The sequence below is a fragment of the Heptranchias perlo genome, chromosome 15 (genome assembly GCF_035084215.1).
Source record: "Heptranchias perlo isolate sHepPer1 chromosome 15, sHepPer1.hap1, whole genome shotgun sequence".
NCBI classification, from domain to species: domain Eukaryota; kingdom Metazoa; phylum Chordata; class Chondrichthyes; order Hexanchiformes; family Hexanchidae; genus Heptranchias; species Heptranchias perlo.
Genome location: NC_090339.1, coordinates 31,716,203 through 31,737,529, shown reverse-complemented (window position 1 = coordinate 31,737,529; position 21,327 = coordinate 31,716,203). Strand labels below are relative to the sequence as shown.

At 40.2% G+C, this 21,327-nt stretch overlaps 1 protein-coding gene across 4 annotated transcripts in view; it reads left to right on the top strand.

Moving 5' to 3' along the window:
- Positions 1-18,720, top strand: part of LOC137332969 (H(+)/Cl(-) exchange transporter 5) — a 112,106-nt gene extending 93,386 nt beyond the window's left edge. For all 4 annotated transcript variants that reach the window (XM_067997020.1, XM_067997019.1, XM_067997021.1 and 1 more), the window contains 7 exons: positions 1,517-1,723; positions 5,284-5,364; positions 6,579-7,124; positions 11,761-11,947; positions 14,728-15,126; positions 16,058-16,274; positions 17,820-18,720. In XM_067997020.1, the coding sequence (XP_067853121.1) occupies positions 1,517-1,723; positions 5,284-5,364; positions 6,579-7,124; positions 11,761-11,947; positions 14,728-15,126; positions 16,058-16,274; positions 17,820-17,910 (1,728 nt within the window). In that variant the 3' untranslated portion in view covers positions 17,911-18,720. The remainder of the gene's footprint in view (positions 1-1,516; positions 1,724-5,283; positions 5,365-6,578; positions 7,125-11,760; positions 11,948-14,727; positions 15,127-16,057; positions 16,275-17,819) is intronic.
- Positions 18,721-21,327: the final 2,607 nt, after the last annotated feature.

Genomic DNA, 21,327 nt, shown 5'->3' with positions numbered 1-21,327 from the left:
CTGGGATGTAGTCTCATTCCCTTGTGTTGACACTGGAGTGCATTGAAGGGTACTGGTATCATGTTTCCAATAATAAAGTCTGTCTTCTTTTCGATACTGAGGAGTAAATTTTCATGTTTTAGGTATCCACTTAAAAAAAAATCAACATGCTAGCCCTAGAGATATTAGCACCTGATGTCACTACAGACATGGACTGTAACTGTTATGAATCATGGTTCTGTTTCCACTATACCAAACTTCAATCCAATCTCGTCTTTGTTTCCAATGTTCTGAAATCTGAAGCCCTTCATTATCAGTTGCAGAATTTTTAAATCAAAGATAGACACACTTTCTTTGGACCTGGTTGGGAAGCACCTTTTGGGATTGACTGTAGGGGACCCTTATAAACATAGGAGATTTACTCCCAGAGTGTTTGAGCGGGTGGCCATCCAGGGGTGTGCACCCGCCATTTGCCTGATAGTCCTAACGGAGACCCAATCCATTTTGAGGGTCAGGCCTCAGCGTAGGACTGGTGGGCTGCAGGTAGAAAGCGAGCACCCATGAGCAGCCCACCAGCTAGAATAAGATAGGTTTGGGAGGGTTCCATTCTTGGAAGGGGAGGGACCTGGCGCCGGTCTGGCAGCAGTTCAGATTGTTTTCGCTCCTCCCAGCCCCACAAAAATGTTTGTACTTAGCTGCTCTTCTTTGCCTGGATGGCCAGCTAATAACGGGAGGAGCCTCCTCTGAGTACCGTCCTAAATTGGCAGGTAGGGTCCTATATATGTCCTAGGACACCGATTTGTATATTAAAATGACCTACAGCCTGACTCAGGCGGGCGCTCCAGTCACCTTGCGGCAGGCCTTGGGGAGGATAGGGACAGCCACGTCATCAGCGGGAACGGGACGGTAAGTCATTCTGCACCATTTCGGGGCGCTACTACCCCGTTTCATAAGATCATAAGAAATAGGAGCAGGAGTAGGCGATCCGGCCCCTCAAGCCTGCTCCGCCATTCAACAAGATCATGGCTGATCTTCTACCTCAACATCATTTTCCTGCACTATCCCCATATCCCTTGATGCCTTTAATATCTAGAAATCTGTCGATCTCTGTTTTGAATGTACTCAATGACTGAGCCTCCACAGCCCTCTGGGATAGAGATTTCTAAAGATTCACCACCTTCAGTGAAGAAAATTCTCCTCATCTCAGTCCTAAATGGCCTACTCCTTATTCTGAGACTGTGACTCCTGGTTCTAGACTCCTCAGCCAGGGGTAACATCCTCCCTGCATCTACCCTGTCGAGCCCTGTAAGAATTTTGTTTGTTTCAATGAGATGAGACGTTTCCACCAGGTGGGAGGTCTCAGAATTAACCCCAACTAATTCAGTTCAGTTGCTAGCCTTTAACTTATTGTCAATGATTAGGTTGTACTATGGACAAATTGTATCCTTTTTACAAAAAAAAACTTTTAACATTATTTTTAGTTTTTGAATTTTAAGAGTTTAATGATGTGTACAACTGCTTTGTCATTTACTTTCAGATTAAAACCATATTAAGTGGTTTTATCATTAGGGGCTACCTAGGAAAGTGGACCTTGATTATCAAGACCGTAACACTGGTTTTGGCAGTGTCTTCAGGCCTCAGCCTTGGAAAGGAAGGCCCACTCGTACATGTGGCCTGCTGCTGTGGCAATATTGTCTGTCATCTGTTTACAAAATATAGGAAGAATGAAGCCAAGAGGAGAGAGGTAAGTGGTTATGGATGTGCAATTAAAATTATTGCACCGGTGGTGTTGCAGTGTTCATCCTAGGCAGCTTAACACACAGCTGCCAATGGTGGGGCAAAGATAGGGGGAAATGTTCGAGAGGCCAGAGTCAGGAATGTAGAGTTCAGGGGGAGCTGTAGGGCTGGAGGAGATTTTAGAGATAGAGAAGGGAAAAACCATGAAGGGATTTAAACGTGAGAATTTAAAATTTCAGGCATTGGAGGACCAGGACCCAATGTAGGTCAACAAGAACGGAAATGATGCCTGAGTGGGACATGGTGTGGAATAGGATTCGGACAGCAGAGTTTTGAATCAGCTGAAGATTACGGAGGGTGGAGGATGGGGGCAGGTCAGGAGAGCATTGGAATAGTCGAGTCTAGAGATTACAAAGGCATATTAACAGACTATATTGCAAGTTCATGTTCATACTTGTGGCTCTTCCTGGCACAAAAAAACTGAAAAAAGTGAAGACCAGCTGGGTGAGATTTGTGTCACTTTCATCTAAAATTGTGTAAAAATGTGTATGGTATGGATTGTTAATACAGTAATAAAGACACTCCTGATACTTGAGTGACATTATCACTGTAATATTAATGGGGGGGTTTTAAGCATCCCAATGTAAGCTGAAAACTTGCAATATTGTCCTGCCCATGAAGACAGTTATTTCCTTGAACCTTCTGCCACTTTTAAGTGTTAAGAGTCCTATTGAATTGGCCAGTCTAACAGTTCCATGTCGGTTTGGCCCCAGAATAAAACTGCCTAATATTGAGCAAGGAATTGGTATTTTCATTCAAGCCACATAGACAATTGGTGTGAGAAATGAAAATACTACTCTGCAGTAGGGGGGCTTCTCTTGAAGTTAGGTTGGGCAGGAGGAGAATCAAGGCACATTGTTGCAACAGAGTAAAAGGAACTTTATTCTTTTTGCTGCACTAGACCAAGGAATGCTTGATGCTACCTCTGGTTGAGAAAAGGGGACAAATTCAATTTGCCAGCACTGATGTCACTCACCTCGATGAGCACAAATGTATTCAAATGACACAGACTAGCACGAAGAAATGCAGCAAGAGAGGGGAGGATTGGAAGGGAGAATAACAATAATGGAGCAACTGCTGTATAACACCACTGCCCCATTATGCACAAAGGAAGCATTATGAATGTGGCTCATGGTGCAAAAGTGAACATGTAGAAAGAATGATAATTGAGCTCCAGGGGAATTAAAACTGATGAAAAATGTATGTAGGACTGGACTTGGCAAAAATAAATGCAATGTTTATTCTTATGGGTAGGAGAGAGGAAGTAATGGAGAATGGGACTAGATTGTGGCCAGATGTGGAGTCTCATGAATTTATGTTACACAATATAGTTACCATCTCCAGAAGACTACAAGAAAAGAAGTTGGTGTAATTAGTGTCTGCATTGCAGATGACTGATCTGTGCCTCAAAACTTTCTATTTCTTACTATTTCCCAGAGGACCCCCTTGGACATCACTCTAAAAAGGAATTTTCAATATCTGTAACTAGTATAATAAAATGCCACTCTGAACTTGGTCAGTTTGAGAAATGTGGATGAAGTGTCCACTTGTTTCTCAATATTCCACTCAATTGCATGGTGTTTAAGGCAGGTGAAAAAACCATCAAAGTGAAAGTGCTGTCCCAGTAGGAGGAAGGGAAGTCCCTTCACTGTGGTATGGACATGTGCAGCAGACAGCACAGAGCTGTGTGATCTTCAAAAGGGACACTACGTCAAGGAGTTGCAAATCTTGGCAATCACGGTACTATAGTAGCTCTTCTGCAACTGGCAAACAATACACTACAGTATATGGACTTGTACAATAAATAAAACTGGATGTAGCCTATTTACTGGATCTTGCATTAAATTTGATGAACATTATTTTTAATAGTGTTATGCAGAAGTTATGAACATGGTAGAGGCTTTGTAAAATCATAGAAACATACAGCATAGAAGGCGGCCATTTGGCCTATCGCGCCTGTGCCGACTGTCTAAAAAAGCTACCAATTAATCTCACTCCCCTGCTCTTTCCCCATAGCCCTGCAATGTTTTCCATTTTAAATAGCGATCCAATTCCCTCCTGAAAGTTACTATTGAATGTTTCCACCAACCTTTCAAGCAGTGCATTCCAGATCATAACAACTTGCTGCATAAAAAAAATTCTCCTCATCTCCCCCCTGGCTTTTTTGCCAATTATTTTAAATTTGTGTCCTCTGGTTATTGACTCTCCTGCCAGTGGGAACAGTTTCTCCCTATCTGCTCTATCAAAACCCTCATAATTTTGAACACCTCCATTAAATCTCTCCTTAACCTTCTCTGCTCTAAGGAGAACAATCCCAGCTTCTCTAGTCTCTCCAGATAACTGAAGCCCATCATCCCTGGTACCATTCTTGACCTTGACATCCTTTCTAAAGTGTGGTGCCCAGAATTGGACACAATACTCTAGCTGAGGTCTAACCAGTGACTTATAACGATTTAGCATAACCTCCTTGCTTTTGTACTCTATGCCTCTATTTATAAAGCCAAGGATCCCGTATGCTTTTTTAACAGCTTTATCAACTTGTCCAGCCACCTTTAAAGATTTGTGTATGTGCACCCCCAGGTGTCTCTGTTCTTGCACACCCTTTAAAATTGTACCATTTAGTTTATACTGCCTCTCGACATTTTTCCTTCCAAAATGCATTACTTCACACCTCTGCATTAAATTTCATCTGCCATGTGTCTGCCCATTTCACATTTGTCTATGTCCTTCTGAAGTTGTCTTCTATCCTCCTCACTGTTTACTACATTTCCAAGCTTTGTGTTATCTGCAAACTTTGAAATGATGCCCCCTATACCCAAATCCAGGTCATCAATATCAAGAAGAGCAGTGATCCGAATACCCAACAGCTGGGGGACACAACCGTATATTCCCGTCCAGTTTGAAAAACAAGCGTTCACTACTACTCTCTGCTTTCTGTCTCACAGCCAAGTTCTTATCCACACAACCATTGCCCTTTTAATCCCATGGGCTTCAATTCTGCTAACAAGTCTATTATGTGGCACTTTATCAAACACCTTTGGAAAGTCTGTACATACAACTGCTGGAGATAAAAGGGTATTAAAGACAGAGTTTGGAACCGAAGTTGTTTGGCATTGCATGACTGATAATTTAATTCTTTTCATTGTAGCCAAATGCAACCAAAATACAATACACACTTGGTCACTTTGGTGTGTACTTTCCACCCAATCTTGAAGAGAGTGGTGATGTATGAAAATAAAGGCACATTTTTTATCAGAATTTTTAACCCTTGCCCAACTTGAATGAACCTATTTCTGTATATTTTGCCATTTGGATTCTCTCTCATCCACCTCAATTATGATAACAGAATTCTAGCAGTGCCTCAAAACGTTGATCATAAAGCAATGCTCAAGTTCCCATCAGGTGTCGTGTTTGGAGACCATCACAAATGCATTTATGAGGCGAATGCGTTCTATCTTTGTTTGTTAAACTCTACATTGTGTAACATTCATTGACGTTGTTTTCTAGGTATTATCAGCAGCTGCAGCAGCAGGTGTCTCTGTAGCTTTTGGTGCCCCCATTGGAGGAGTTTTATTTAGTCTCGAAGAGGTAGGAGATTTTGTCATAATTTCATTTTAATTATTGGACCATAAGAACCTTTTTAAAAGCAAAGAGAATCTGCAGGAGCCAGGCAGTAGCACAGGTTTATACCAGGATGTGGGGGAAAATTCAACAAGTTTACCTCTGAACGTTGCTCTGAGAATTGCTGTGAGCATTGGAGAAGAACTTGGGTTTTAACATGTGTTATTTGTCCAACCACCCAAGCTGTACCCATTCTAGCTCCTGTTTCTTTTCTCTGTGTCTGGAGACAACCTGGTCAATTGATTTCTATTTTTTTCTAGACTATTTATTTGAAAGAGTTTATTTTAAGCACTTTTTGATGTATATGTAAGGAAAACTATGTATTCTTCTAGGAGTATTGAATGCAATCTGCCAAAAGTAATTGGTAATCAATTTGGCTTGCATTTTTCCAAAATATTTTGTGAATATACTGCTTGTTTCAGCACTCTTTCCAGTTCCAGATGACAATTTTGGAGTTCCAAAGCCAATTTAAATTTTAAGTATTAGACAGGGCTCCAGGAGTATTCCCAGACAGTGGTAGATAGGTGGAACAGACTGCAGTCTAAAGTATTAAAATGTCAATTCAACTTTTTAAGAACAAACTAAACAAATATCTAGTTAATAATAATAATGGGTATTGTAGCTGCAGGAATAAGCATAGGAATCAATATTCAAATACGTTATTGAATGCTGTAACACCAGTTCTTTTGGGATCATGGGAATGCCGTATTTAAAACATAGCTGTTGGCTGAGTAGTATAGATTGTAGTGTTAAATGGATATTCTGGAGCCTCCCAATCAATTGGTCAGGGATAAATTTGTTTCCTTTTGGAAATTTTAGCAGTTGATCATCCTCAAGAGGATGAATAAATGAGGCCAATCCACAGGAGTGCAAATTATACTGACTGTTTATGTCAGAGACAACCTAGTGAGCTAGTATCAGTGCCATCGGAGGCACCAAAACCCTCCTTTTGGGAGAGGATTTTGGTGACAGTATCCAACGGACCACAATCTTGGGTTTAGCTACCTTTCCTATTGGTTTGGGCAGACGATTCCCTGCTCTTGAGGAAGGTCCAGGCGAGATTGATACAGGTGGTTGTGTAATATAAATTGGAGTGTTTATTACAGGATGGTTCGGTATGTGCTAAAAGACTAGACTAAACTGTCTCCTCCTTGACATTGTTTTATTTTTTATTTCTCCAGGTCAGCTATTACTTCCCTTTGAAGACTTTATGGAGATCATTTTTTGCTGCATTGGTCGCAGCCTTCACACTCCGGTCCATTAATCCATTTGGTAATAGTCGCCTTGTGCTATTCTATGTAGAATTCCACAGCCCGTGGCATTTGTTGGAATTAGTCCCTTTCATCCTTTTGGGAATCTTTGGAGGACTTTGGGGAGCGTTTTTTATTCGTGCCAACATTGCCTGGTGCAGAAGGCGCAAGACCACCATGTTAGGGAAGTACCCAGTTGTTGAAGTCCTCGTTGTGACAGCCATCACGGGTATTGTAGCTTTTCCTAATGACTACACTAAGATGAGTACCAGTGGGCTCATTTCAGAATTGTTCAATGACTGTGGACTTCTGGACTCATCACAGCTCTGTGATTACATTAATGATGTCAACAGCACCAAAACGATCGACGACTTGCCAGATCGTGCAGCAGGTAAAGGAGTCTACATGGCAATTTGGCAGCTGGCTCTAGCACTGGTGTTTAAAATTTTCATCACAATATTCACATTTGGCATGAAGGTAAGGAGGAATTTTGGGGAGACTAATATTTTACACAATGGATTTTATGAAAGAAACTGAGCAAGTGATGGTGTGTGAATGGAGTTGTTTACTGTGTTTTGAATGTGCAAAATGCAGACTAATGCACAGCAGAGCATGTACAAAATAACAAACTATATTTATATTACAAGACTGCCTCAGTGAGTGTTGATGGTTATTTAATTGCTGGGTGCATCATGGCAAAACCCAATCCTTTCGTCACTTGACATCTACACCAGTGCATTTCCACCAGGGGTCACTGGATAGCAATCAGAATTACATAGAATTACATAAAATGTGCAGCACAGAAACAGGCCATTCGGCCCAACAGGTCCGTGCCGGTGTTTATGCTCCACACGAGCCTCCTCCCTCGGTACTTCATCTAACCCTATCAGCATATCATTCTATTCCTTTCGCCCTCGTGTTTAACTAGCTTCCCCTTAAATGCATCTATGCTAGTCGCCTCAACTACTCCCTGTGGTAGCGAGTTCCATATTCTACCCACTCTCTGGGTAAAGAAGTTTCTCTTGAATTCTCTATTGGATTTATTAGTGACAATCTTATATTAATGGCCCCTCATTCTGGTCTTCCCCACAAGTGGAAACATCTTCTCTACACCTACCCTATCAAACCCTTTCATAATCTTAAAGACCTCCATCAGGTCACCCCTCAGTCTTCTCTTTTCAGAGAAAAGAGCCCCAGCCTATTCAATCTTTCCTGATAGAATGATACCAGAACAGAGGTTATACCTAATAAGTCTTTTTTGCACCTTCTCCAGTGCCTCTATATGCTTTTTATACTATAGAGACCAGAACTGTTCACAGTACACCAAGTGTGGTCTAACCAAGGTTCCATACAAGTTTAATATAACTTCTCTGCTTCTAGAAATGAACCCCGGTACTTGGTTTGTGTTTTTTTATGGCGTTATCATCCTGTGTCGCTACTTTTAGAGATATGTGCATCTGTACCCCCGGATCCCTCTGCTCCTCTACCCTATTTAGACTTTTATTTTCCAAGGAGTAAGTGGCCTCCTTATTCTTCCTACCAAAGTGTACCAGCTCACACTTCTCTATATGGAAATTCATTTGCCAATTACCCGCCCATTCTGCAAGTTTATTAATGTCTTCCTGTATTTTGTCGCAGTCCTCCTCAGTATTGACTCTACACCCCAATTTGGCGTTGTGTGCAAGTTTTGAAATTGTACTTTCCAACTCCCGAGTCCAAATCGTTCATGTACATGGTGAATAACAGTGGTCCTAGCAATGACCCTTGTGGAACACCACTTCCCACCTTTTGCCAATCTGAGTAACTACCTTTAACCCCTACTCTCTGTTTTCTGTTTTGTAGCCAGCTTGCTATCCATTCTGCTACTTGTCCCCTGACTCTACATGCTCTGACCTAGTCATGAATCTACTATGCGGTACCTTATGGAAGGCCTTTTGAAAATCCAAATATATTACATCTACTGCATTACCCTTGTCTACGCTTTCTGTCACTTCTTCAAAGAATTCAGTACGGTTGGCTAAGCATGATCTCCCCTTTTGAAATCCATGCTGGCTACTCTTTATTATATTTTTGGTTTAAAGATGTTTTTCTTTTACATCTTTGAGTAAGGATTCCATTACCTTTCATATCACAGTCATTTAGCTAATTGGTCTATAGTTCCCTGGACTTATTCTGTCTCCCTTTTTAAATGTAGGAATCACTTCAGCTGTCCACCAGTCCTCTGGCACTATTCCCTTTACTAATAAATTTTTATACATATGTAATAGTGTCTCTGCTATCTCTTCCCTAACTTCTTTTAATATGCGCGGATGCAATCCATCCGAACCTGGGGTTTGATCCTCTCTAAGTTTGATTAGTTTAACAATTACCTCCCCCCTTTCTATCTTCAATGTCTTTTTTGATTTCTTCTTCTAATGCCATGTCCACTTTGTTAGTCTCCCTGGTAAATACTGAAGCAAAGTAACTATTCAATATTTCTGTCATTACCTGTGAGTTTATCGTGTGTATTCCTTTGTGGCGCTATCCCTATCCTGATTTTTCTTTTGTTATTTATATGTCTGTAGAACACTTTGCTATTTCATTTTATATTCCTTGGTAATTTAGTTTCATAGTTTCTCTTTACCTTCCTAATTTTTTTTTACTTCTTTCCTAACCTCTTCATATTCCCTTTGGTCATCCTCTCCTTTGTTGTCTATGTACTTAGTGTATGCCTTTTTCTTTAGTTTCAATTTTGCCCTTATTTCTTCATTCATCCATAGTATGTCATTACTTTTTAGTGAGATATATTTCTCCTGGACTCTGATCACCGTTTTAAATGTTTTCCACTGCTGTTCTATTTCTTTGTCAGTAAATTTTTCCAATTTATTTTCCCTAGTTCCATTTTCATCCCCTTAAAATCAGCTTTTTCCAATTTATTACTTGATCTTTGTCTTATGTCTTTCTCAATCTTTATCTTAAACCTTATTATGTTGTGATTGCTATTGCCTAGATGTTCCCCTATACTTACTTCTCTTATCAGTTCTGGTTCATTTCCCATTACTAGATCCTCTCTTATTGGGCTTTTTACATACTGGATAAGAAAGGAGTCCTGTACACATTGTAAAAACTCGATTACCTACCTCCTATAGCCAGTTTATTTGGGGGTACTTAAAATCTCCCACGATTATTATTCTATGTCCTTTACTCATTTTACTTATTTGCTTCCATAGTTCTTTCTCTACCTCCTTTCCACTATTAGGTGGTCTATAGTATACCCCTATTATCATGATCGATCCCTTCTTATCTTTTATTTCAATCCGTATGGATTCTGTTTCTATCCTTCTATTAGTTAAGTCCCTTTTTTTCTACTGCCATTATGTTCTCTTTAATTAGCACAGCTACTCCACCCCCTCTTCCTGCCATAGGCAGAAAGCCTGGCAAGTCTTTGCCCGTCCCCCTCTCCAACTCATGGGAGTTTAGAATAAATGTATGTCTCTTGTCACCACCACAGCTGAGATCCGACAACTCAACACTGGGGACGTGCTTCATTGTCGAAAGTGGCATTTTTCAGATGAGACATTAAACTGAAGCCCCATCTGCCTGCTCAGGTGGCTATCAAAGATCCCATGGTACTATTTGAAGTAGAGCAGGGGAGTTCTCCTGGTGCCGTGGCCAATATATATCCCTCAACCAACCACTAAGTCAGATTATCTAGTCATTTATCTCGTCGTTTGTGGGACCTTTCTGTGTGCACGTTGGTTATATAAATGTAAGTCTTTCAGCTGTTTTCTCTCCATATTATTGGCCCCCACACTGTGCTGCTCTCCCTCCAGGCCGGTGTTGTGCCCGCGCTCTATTCTGATCCCCACCATGTTCTGTCTTTTCTCTCCGACTTCCCCGGCTGCTACTCTACCCTTCTTTCTTATTCTCTCCAGGCTCCCGCTCTTCCCCACAGATCACTAGAAGCAGGGATGGGTGCAACTAATTTTGTTGGAACAGTTAGTTAGATAACTTTTGGTCATATTTATTGTCACGGATGAAACGTCAAGTAAAGGCTGATTTAAAATCACTTTGCTCCGGAGTTTCAAAATCTTGCTCCATCATCTAAATTCAGTGTGCCCATTTACAGTACTTGGAAATATGTAGGCACAATAGAAATAATGCAAACAAAGAAGGTCCTAAATCTTAAATCAGTGGGCTATGAAAAAGTTCATGGGAATTAAGTTTTCTCTAATGGGACAAAGGAGGTATGATTCAAGTTTTTGAAATGGTGAAGCAAAAAAATTGGGGTGGGTGTGGAAATGTATTTAGTTAAATCTGGTGAAGTAGAATGTAGAATATCAAAAGCAAAGGAAATCTCAAATTAAACACAAGTAATTATTGCACATTAAATAAATGGAAAAGATTGCTGCCAAGCACGGAAATTACCGATGCAGCTGGAACATTCAAAAAATAAGTGGACAGATTCCTAATTCAACAGGGACTGTAGTTGATTTACACTGCTCTTGTGTGGTGGAAAGTACATCATGTTGGAGCTATTCCTTTCAGTACTTTTTTGAACAAATAAGCACTTTTGCAAGCATAAGAAGAAAAAAGTATAAATGTTTACATTTCAAAGATTTTTTGGGGGTGTTCTCCTGTATACATATCCCCTTTTATATTATGCCTCAAGAGGATCAGAAACAACCCCTAAGTGAAGCCATTGGACTTTACATTGAAACCCTTCCCCACTTAGAAATCAGCTCCTGCTTTTCGCGTGCTGTAGCCTGTGACATATTCATATGTGCGGTCCAACAGAATTTCCTTTCTTCTGTTCCTCTATTTCCTGAATTGGACCTTTTTGTGCTTGGGATCAAGCAGCAACAGGACTAACATGGCGCAGCAGGACGATATGTCTTAGTTGCCGGGATAAGTTTAAGTTGCAAAAGGGGAATGACTACCATTATAAGCTATTATAGCCTCCAGTTGGGGGCTATATTGGGGTGGGGAGGGGGTTGCTGCTTCAAGTTGGAAGTGTGCTGTAAGATTGTAATGTGAGGGCTAATACTCAGTTGGTTCTGAAACTGCAATAGCTGGAGCTGGATGTGTTAATAACTCTGTATAATGTGACTGGTATTCTCTAATACTTATGCAGGTTCCCTCAGGACTCTTCATCCCAAGCATGGCTGTGGGGGCTATAGCTGGAAGACTTTTGGGAGTGGGAATGGAACAGCTGGCTTACTATCACCATGACTGGATCATCTTTCGAGGTTGGTGCAGTCCCGGAGCAGACTGCATCACCCCTGGGTTGTACGCCATGGTTGGTGCTGCTGCGTGCCTAGGTAAGAAAATGAGTTTCAAAAGTTAACATTTTGTAGTTAAAAGATAATAGTTCTTCCCCCACAGCCCATTCCTTTTCTGTCCAATCATGTACACCACTCCCTGGTAAGAAGGCCATTTTTTCCTTCCCTATGAGTAAGTAAAAAGAAATATCTGTGCCTTATCACATTGTCTAAGTGTATCAAAGCTGTTATTTATTACATTTTAGCTTGCCTGTAGGCAGTCATTCTGTCCCAGAGCAATCAGATTAATGATGAATTAATCTATTTCCTTGGTGATATTGTCTGAGGATACTAAGAGAACTCCATACTCATAATGTGACATAATTTTAGGGTATTTTGCAATAGTCTTACTGCACTTCCCGTAGTGGACCTTACATTCGCTATAAGCCAAAAGCTACAGTCTTAAGGTTTTCTGCCCCGGTAGTAAGCACATACCCTTTAGGCCTCTTGTACTTTATTTCTCTCCAAGCTACTCAGAAGATTGTTATCAACACACCGCACTTGAACTGGGCTCAAATTCTGAATTAATTAAACTAGATTTATTTACAAAAATTAAACAAATAGGACACATACGGAACAGCACAAGCTTATGTACATGACAGCGGTAAAAATTCTGATCTATTAAAACTACATTCAGCCCCTAACAGCAGTGAATATAGTCAAAGTCTCATTACACACAATCTTAACTCCCTCCTATGCTCTCTTTTGGTTCCACTCAGCACTTTCATGCCACAGTCATATTCTCTCCTACTGTTTCACATGGTATGAGCTTTGGTGATCCATTAGTTTTTGGATTAATGGCTTAATGATTTCCTCTGACAGTTCCATTTCCAGGCTGAATGATCCAATTGTGGATGTTGTACACATTATTTAAACGAGGTCTTCCTGGCTTAATTAACACATTAATGCTAGACGAAGTCAAAAATAAAAGCCACTTTCTAGAAACTGGGCAACCACCTAACACCTTCCCCAGCCTTAGCTTTACATTTATAGAGTGCACATATTAACTAATATTTATACATAAAGCTACTTCTTCCTCTATCTACCTTTATACAGTGACAGTACCATAGAATTTTTTATATTTGAGGAAACTAGAACGCTTTGCTCTTCAAAAAGTGCCATGGGATCATTAATATCCACCTGTACAGGTAGCTGAAACTTTGGTTTAATATCCTGTTAGAAGGACGGCCGAGCTCCCTTGATCTTGCACTGGAAGTCTATTAAATCCTCGTGTGGGACTTAAATCCATAACCTTGTAATTCATAGGTGAAGAGTACTACAGACTGAGCCAAGTAACTGTTCATGCAGGCCTAGTGAAGCTGAATAGCTGCATATTTGCCTACATATAGTAGGCAAACTAAAATGTAAACTAAAATGTGTTTTGATGTGATGTTCTGATGTAATACAGTAAAAGTATTTCTTTTTACTGGACAATAGTGCCTAGGTTTAACTCATCATACCTTGCCTAACCTAACCTGAAAAAACTGTCTGTAATCACCAAGCATTGTTCTGTGATTTATAAATGCGATTTCATTTCGAGGACTATAACTTGGTGTTGTAAAATTGTTTACAATTGTCAACCCCAGTCCATCACCGGCATCTCCACATCATGACCCATATCACCACTTATTTCCAAGAGTGGACTCACATTGATACCCTGGTCCACACAGCCTCAGCTTCTCTGCTCTTCCAGACTTTGTCTCTCTCTGGCCAAGCAGTTGAGTGCCCTGAGTCCCAAATCTGAGGCAGTCAGCTTCAGGAGTAGTCATTAAAATTATTGGCTCCTTTAAAAAAATATTTTGGTGATTTTAAGATTTCAAAACAATAAAATAATGTATTTTATTTTGATTCTGATCATTTTGAATAATAGGGAGAGAGGAAAGTTATCCTGTTGAGGGAAAAAGAGATCTTGTTCAGAGGTCAGAGAGAGAGGGGTTGAAGAGAGAAAGACAGGTAAAGAGAGACCCAGTTTGAGGGCCTGCTCGTCCTTTCTGAGCCTCTCCCTGCCCAACCTGGATACCCATCCCCACATGTTAACACCATTTTGCTGGTTCTCCATGCCTTTAAAAAAGGAGTAAATTAAGTTCATCTGTAAAGGAACATCTGTGAGAGGCATACAGCAAGTGTGGAAGACATTCAGGAGAGACAGAGAACTAGAGCTGACCATGAATGAAAGTGTACGTGAGGCATAGAAAGAGAGAGGAAAGATAAAGAGCACGTGGAAGTTGCAGAAAAAGAGAGATATTGGGAAAGAATCTAAGAGCATAGACAGAGGCAGTTTTATTCATTGTTTTTGAGCCATGCTATGGGAGATCAACTAGTAAAGGATTATGACTGACAATGATCTAGGGAGTGCTGTTTGAGCAGTATATGAAGCCAGCAGAACCCACAGATTGAACATGTCGCTCAAAGACACCGCACACTGGATGTTATGTGATACATTATGTTTGAATTACAAACAAAACTTTGGCTTCTCTTAATGTTATGTGGAGTGGTTTGTATTGGTGAAGGATGGTAAGACTGATGGTGACACAGGAGCTGGAGGTGATTGATGCAGTATCTTGCGAGTGTCTGTGTGTGTGCGCTTAAGCAGTCAGCAGATTACCTACAAACAACATATTCTAACATCTGAATTCAAAACTGGCTACTGTTTATTTTGTAGCTCATCCTTAATGAATTGATTTGATCATGGTACCATTGATCTTGAAGGATTACTTTGTGAAAGGTCTTCTGTTGAGCTGTGACTATCCTGTTTAATCTGTAAAATCTTGTTTCTGTAGGTGGTGTGACCAGAATGACTGTATCATTAGTGGTTATCATGTTTGAACTAACCGGCGGACTGGAGTACATTGTGCCATTAATGGCTGCTGCAATGACCAGTAAATGGGTGTCTGATGCAATTGGACGAGAGGGCATCTATGAAGCACACATTCGACTGAATGGTTACCCATTCCTGGAGGCAAAGGAGGAATTTACGCACAGGACTTTAGCAATGGATGTAATGAGACCTCGACGCAATGACCCTCCCCTGACCAGCCTCACTCAGGATGGTATGAAGGTAGAAGACGTGGAGGCAATTATTAATGAAACAACATACAGTGGATTCCCTGTAGTAGTATCAAAAGAATCCCAGCGACTTGTAGGCTTTGTCCTCAGAAGAGACCTAATAATTTCAATTGGTGAGAGCTTTGAGTTGTTTAAAACAAGCATTCTTAGTGAAATAGTATGTAGTGGTATGTAAAGGCAAGGCACTGATTTCACTTAAACTTGGCTGTCACTCCGGCTCAAGGGATGTCATGTGTTTAGGAAGAGATGGAAGTAATTTTAACAAATTGACAGGGTGGGGAATGATCTGTTACAGCAGTTATCGATGAGACATTTCCATTTTCTATAATTATCTGTGCAGTAATTAGGGTATTGATTTGGCAATGTTCTGCATTGCACTCAGACTAATATCAGGTATTGATGAGGGGCATCCTTCATTATGGGGAGAGAGCGGGAATATGGTATTGAGATAGAGGATCAGCCATGTTCATGTTGAATGGCCTACTCCTGCTCCTATTTTCTATGTTTCTATTATGCTCCTAATACAAGGTATTAGTGAGGCGGTAGTCCCCTCCATTATACTTTGTAATATTGGGTAATGGCATGGTGGTGACCTCCATTACCCTGCTTGTATTATCAGGTATTGATAAGAGTGAGCTCCTTTGTGTAATATCAGTTATTGTTGAGACAGTGACCTCCCATAGACTGTAATATTTGTAATTGATAGATCTGTGATCTCCATTACACTCCAATATTGAGATATGATTAGGTGGTACGCTTAAATCTTTTGAAAATGGCAATAGCCAAAGTACATAATATAAAAATTACCTATTTATAAATTCTGTAAATTAAATATTTCATATAGTTTCATTTTGGAATACTCTGGTAATTTAAATGTAGGTTTTTTGTGTATTTGTTTTTAGTTATTAAATGCATAAAGGACAGTCTTACACTCAAGAGTGTTATGAAGCTAAAACTTTTAGGTTACCTGGAGTTAATGAGTTGGTGGAGAAAGAACATAGGAAATAATGTCTTGTATGTTTTTTGTCCTCCGTCTGCTTACAGAAAACGGAAGGAAGCGACAAGATGGGATTGTCAGCACCTCCATTATTTATTTTACTGAGCACTCTCCTGTGCAGCCTCCAAACAGCCCTGCTGCACTCAAACTGCGCTCCGTCCTAGATTTGAGTCCCTTTACAGTGACAGACCACGCACCCATGGAAATAGTGGTAGACATATTCCGCAAACTGGGTTTAAGGCAGTGTCTTGTTACTCACAATGGGTGAGTGTTACATGTGTGTCATTGTCTCAAAGGGGAAACATACGAACATTCCACTGTGTCAAACCTCTCATTCTAGTGAAAGTTTTCCGTATATATTTAAATATATTTGTCTCCTGTGAATATACTTCTATAATATGTTTTTAATCAAAATTAAGAACACTGCTTTAGCTTTCTTTGGCACGGTGCTGAACACTACTGCTAGTAATATATAAAAGGTACTTAAAAACTATGGCAGGTACAATTTTTTTTAACCAGCCATCCCACTGTGACTAATTTCTAAGATTATTTAGGGTTTTTTCATGTTTTTGCTTTCACGGCCCAAATATTCCATCCACCCACTAGACCTAAGATTAGATGTACAATTTGTATGGAATTGTCAAGAATACTGGATAAATCCTTCATTCAGAATTAAATGTAAATTTACACGCATACCTACCACCTCGTGGTCAGATGAGTGCCATCCACTGCCATAAATTTTCTTAAATCACAGTATTTTTTGTGGCTCCAGTCACTGTGAAATATGTAGCAGAGCAGATGGAAAACAGCCTACATGCACTGTGATTTTATCCCTCACTTCATACTTTGTTTCTATTGGAGTAACCATTCTTAATCTGAAGTGAACCAAATTAGGTGAAATTACTGGTCCTGAGGACAGGCTAAAACAGTCACATCCAGAATACAGTTCACTACTGATCTCCAATGCTGCCAGAGGGTTGATAAGTTTCTGACCAATGCATTTTTTTTTAAATTGTATTCAGGGAGAATTGGACTGTACTGCTCAATGCAAAAAGCTATAAATCTAGTAATGAAGCAGGCAATCGTAACTTTCCCACTACATGACACCTTATAAATAGAGAAGAACCACCTAACCGTAATGCTGTATATTAACTCTTAATCTGCTGACTAAAGAGGAACATGAGTAAAAACTAAAGAAGCCAAAGTCCCAGGTCCAATCCTGAGTTGAGTTGCTGAATTAGCTGTTCTGAACTGAGGTACTAAAATTGGCCTCCATGCCCCGCAGTAGATAGGGTAAAATTAGCTTTTGCTCCTGATTACAATCCAGTGATTCTTGCAAGAAAGTGCAAATGTATGGATGCAAGGTGAGAACAGGTTAGGCTTGGACATCATGATTTTAAAAGTCAAATAGCCTGCTGATACCTGGTGTCTAGCCTCACACATTAAGAATGGCAACTTAGGCAAGGCAGTGAAAGGCTGCTGGTACCAGTGAAATTTGCCACAAGCACATGTCTGTGCCTTTAGGAGCGGAGAAAATTAAGGGAAAAATGTTTACAGTCTTCAGAGCACTAACTAAAGCTGTACTGTAGATTGAGAATATCATTAGACCCAGTTATTACACCTGAATAAATTGTGCCAGTGAGGTCAAGCATCCAATTTATGTTTTGTACCCCCTCACAAGTGGTACATTTTTATACTGTCACAACAGTTTACTTCCCATTGTTATTTCTGATGTAACAGTACCAGCTTTAAATGCAGTAACTTAATTTTCAGGACACAGCATTAACTGCTTCTTTTTCTCTATTGCAGGCGACTCCTTGGTATTATCACCAAAAAAGATATATTGAAACATATTGCTCAGATGGCCAACCAAGACCCTGACTCCATTATGTTTAACTAAAATAAAGCTCTATTCAAATTAATGGGGATTCCAGAGAGGACTTTTTTATTTTTGGTAATATGCTCGTGACTGGTGTTGGCACAGTATCTTGAGCTCTTTCTGAAGAGCGAGACTGATGTACCACATGTTCAGTGAACGTCTGACTTTCAATTGCACTACACGATCTACGGAAATTTTTCCTGAAGTTCTTGGATAAGCACTGTGGAACTCTGTGGTGATTGAATGAAGAACTGGACTAATTGTGTTTTTTTTTCCTCTACAATTTTTATTGAATTCACTGTAACAAGGGTAACATCGAGTATTGGGTGCATGAATTGTTCAGGGTTTACCAGCAGATAACAGAGATGATTCATTTTATCTTTGGACCTGTTTAAGATCAGAATACCCCGATATTGTCTGATATTGTAATCGAGTTTGGGTTTGGGTATTTTGTTCACCTGGCACTGCGTGATTAATATAAGGGATGTTATTCCCCTGAAAATTACCAGTGTTTTCTGTGAAGAACAGCCAGTTGTGTGCATACTTTTTTAATTGCATTTATTTCCCCAATGAAATACTTGATACGTAATGTCCTCCCAGTGGAGAAAGTTAACCACACCAGCAGTTAGATAACCTCCACTTGTCAGCCATCTCTGTTCTAACTTAATGTTTACATGACTACCAAATGAAATAGTCAAATTCTGCACAGCTAAATTTGCCAAGAAAGGCAGTAACTTGATGAGAATTCTTGGATGAAGTCCAAATCTGTGTAAATATAAGAGAAATCACTCGAATCATCTTTTTCATTAAAATAAACAGTTCAGTAAATTATTCCAATTGTTTTAAGGGTTTTTTTTACATGTGTGAAATAACTCCAATTGTCCACTGCTGCCTCCACAATACTGTCTGAACATTAGAGAAGAAAACTGCTTTGTTTTGGTAAGGGAAGGCAACACTTCCCTTTGCAGTATAACTCAAGCTAAGTGGAGTAGGATAATCAAACTTACATTCTCCCAGTCCAAGCCATGGTGATGCTTTGTTGATGTTTATGGCTTCATTTCTGTTGCAGTATTGTGCACAGTTCTGGTCTCCATATTATAGAAAGGATGTACAGGCATTAGAGAGGGTGCAAAAAAGATTCACAAGGAAGATACCAGAACTGAGAGGATATCCTTATCAGGAAAGGCTGAACAGGCTAGGGCTCTTTTATCTAGAAAAGAGAAGGCTGAGGGGTGACCTGAAAGAGGTCTTTAAGATAATGATAAGGTACACGTAGAGAAAATGTTTCCACTGTGGGGGAGTCCAAAACTAGAGATCATAAACATAAAATAGTTGCTAATAAATCCAATAGGGAATTCAGGAGAAATTTCTTTAACCAAAGAACGTGGTAAAAATGTGGAACATGCTACCCCAAGGAGTAGTTGAGGCAAATAACGTAGATGCATTTAAGGGGAAGCTAGATAAGCACAAGGGGGTGAGAGGAATAGAAGGGTATCCTGATGGGGTTAAATGAAAAAGGGAGGGAGGAGGCTCGTGTGGAGCATAAACGCCGGCATAGACCAGTTGGGCCGAATGGCCTGTTTCTGTGCTGTAGTTTCAGTGTAACTCCAAGAGGTAATGTGCTTGTTGTCTATACCCAAACCAGACTTCATTGCATGGATGCTGACTCCTGGTCAGTGTTAACTTTCAGTCCACCTGTTTTTTATTTCCAAAATAATGTGGGCATTTGTGACACCGGTATCATGCAAAAGTACATTGTTTGTGACTTCAGATTGATACAGACGATGCTTCATGGCACTCCAACTGCACAAGCAATTGTGCTTAAAAACTCAAGGTTTGTTTTCTGCCCTGTTGTTCCTATATGGGCTATTTCTAAGCACTGTTTATCTTTTTGTTGTTGCTTGCAGCACTACAGGGTTATGACCTCAATACGGCAGCCCTTCCTGTCATCGAACCCGTAGACGATAATGAAGTAAATGGACGCTGGAAGCAATTCCAATAAGCTTAAACTAAAACTGTACATTCCCCGTAGATTGCATTTTGTTAATGCTAAATACCTGCTTCGACTATATCTTCAGGTTTTCTGGAAATCAATGCTGGCATCAAATCTTCCACCTCCCTCTCCCCCCGGAAGCACATCACCAGCAGCTACTAAGAAGTTAGGGGGAGGTTTATTTCCATGGTTCTTAGTGCTTTTTATGACTGAGTCAACTGAAGGTGTAAGCATGACTGTTCCTCCCGTTTCCTCTTCCCACAACAGTGTGGCTGAGATGGATCTCAGTGAAGTGGAGGGAATTGTGTGTGTGTCCCACCTCTGATATGGTGCAGAGCTTTGGCAGGATCAGTTTTATGTACTCTTTTGTATGTATTGTCATTTCTTTTCACATCTTACCAGAATTTATATGTCCCCCTAATATCTTGTTGAATCAGATGAAAGTTTTTAATTGTTCCAGAATGGTTGTTAAAACTTTAACAGGTTGTGTTGTAGAAAGAATTTCAATGTTTTCTTTTGGGATTTACTTCAGTTATGTAAGGGGTTTTGTTTCCGAGGCTTATTGTAGGTCAGCCAGTTATGTTTTCCTGAGCTGCCCTGCCCGCTGTGCTGTTTCAAATCGCTTTCCCCTTCCTGATTCTGAGCTCAGGACTTATCGAGCGGTAATAAGGACAGACGAACAAACCAGTGGATTGGTGCAAGGAAAACCAATGTTTATTAATAAGAAAACTAAAACTACAAGGTAAACAGTATTATACAGAAGATAAAAGGAATCGCTATGGATGCAATACAGTCTTACACTTAATGAGGTGGAAGAAACGGACACATCGAGGGAAAATTCTAAAATCACAATTTTAGCAATACCCCTTTAACTCCCACCCTTACACCTAGGTTGTCTTGTGACAGCCAGAAAAAAATAATGCTCACCGGTGAAACAGATGAAAAGGCCTGGCCCCTGTGTCCTGCTGCTGCCGTCGACACGTGGTTGCGATGTTTACTGGGCGGCCTTCCTTCTTGGTTGCTAGCAGGCAAGCAGGACGCCGGGCCGAGGCAAAGTGAGAGTGGTTCTGGGACACCCCAGTTATACCCTCCCGGTAATAGGTTATTTTCGCGCCTCATCAGTTTGCTCCATTAGAACTGACAAATGCAATCACATTTTTCTGACCACTATTATATTATTGCACCTCTCTGAAACATTTCAAAGCTCCTCACATACAATGAATTATTTTGAAGTGCAATGACTATTGTTATGCAGCTACCATTCGTGCATAACAAGATCCCACAAACAGCAATGGCCAGTTGATGTGTTTTTGGTGATATTGGTTGAGACGGTACCATGTTATTTACATTACTCATTCAAGACAGATAATTCAGCTTAGGAAATTAGTGCATTGATGTTCTGAATAGCCAGATGTGGAATTCATCCCCCCATAATTCTGCTATTG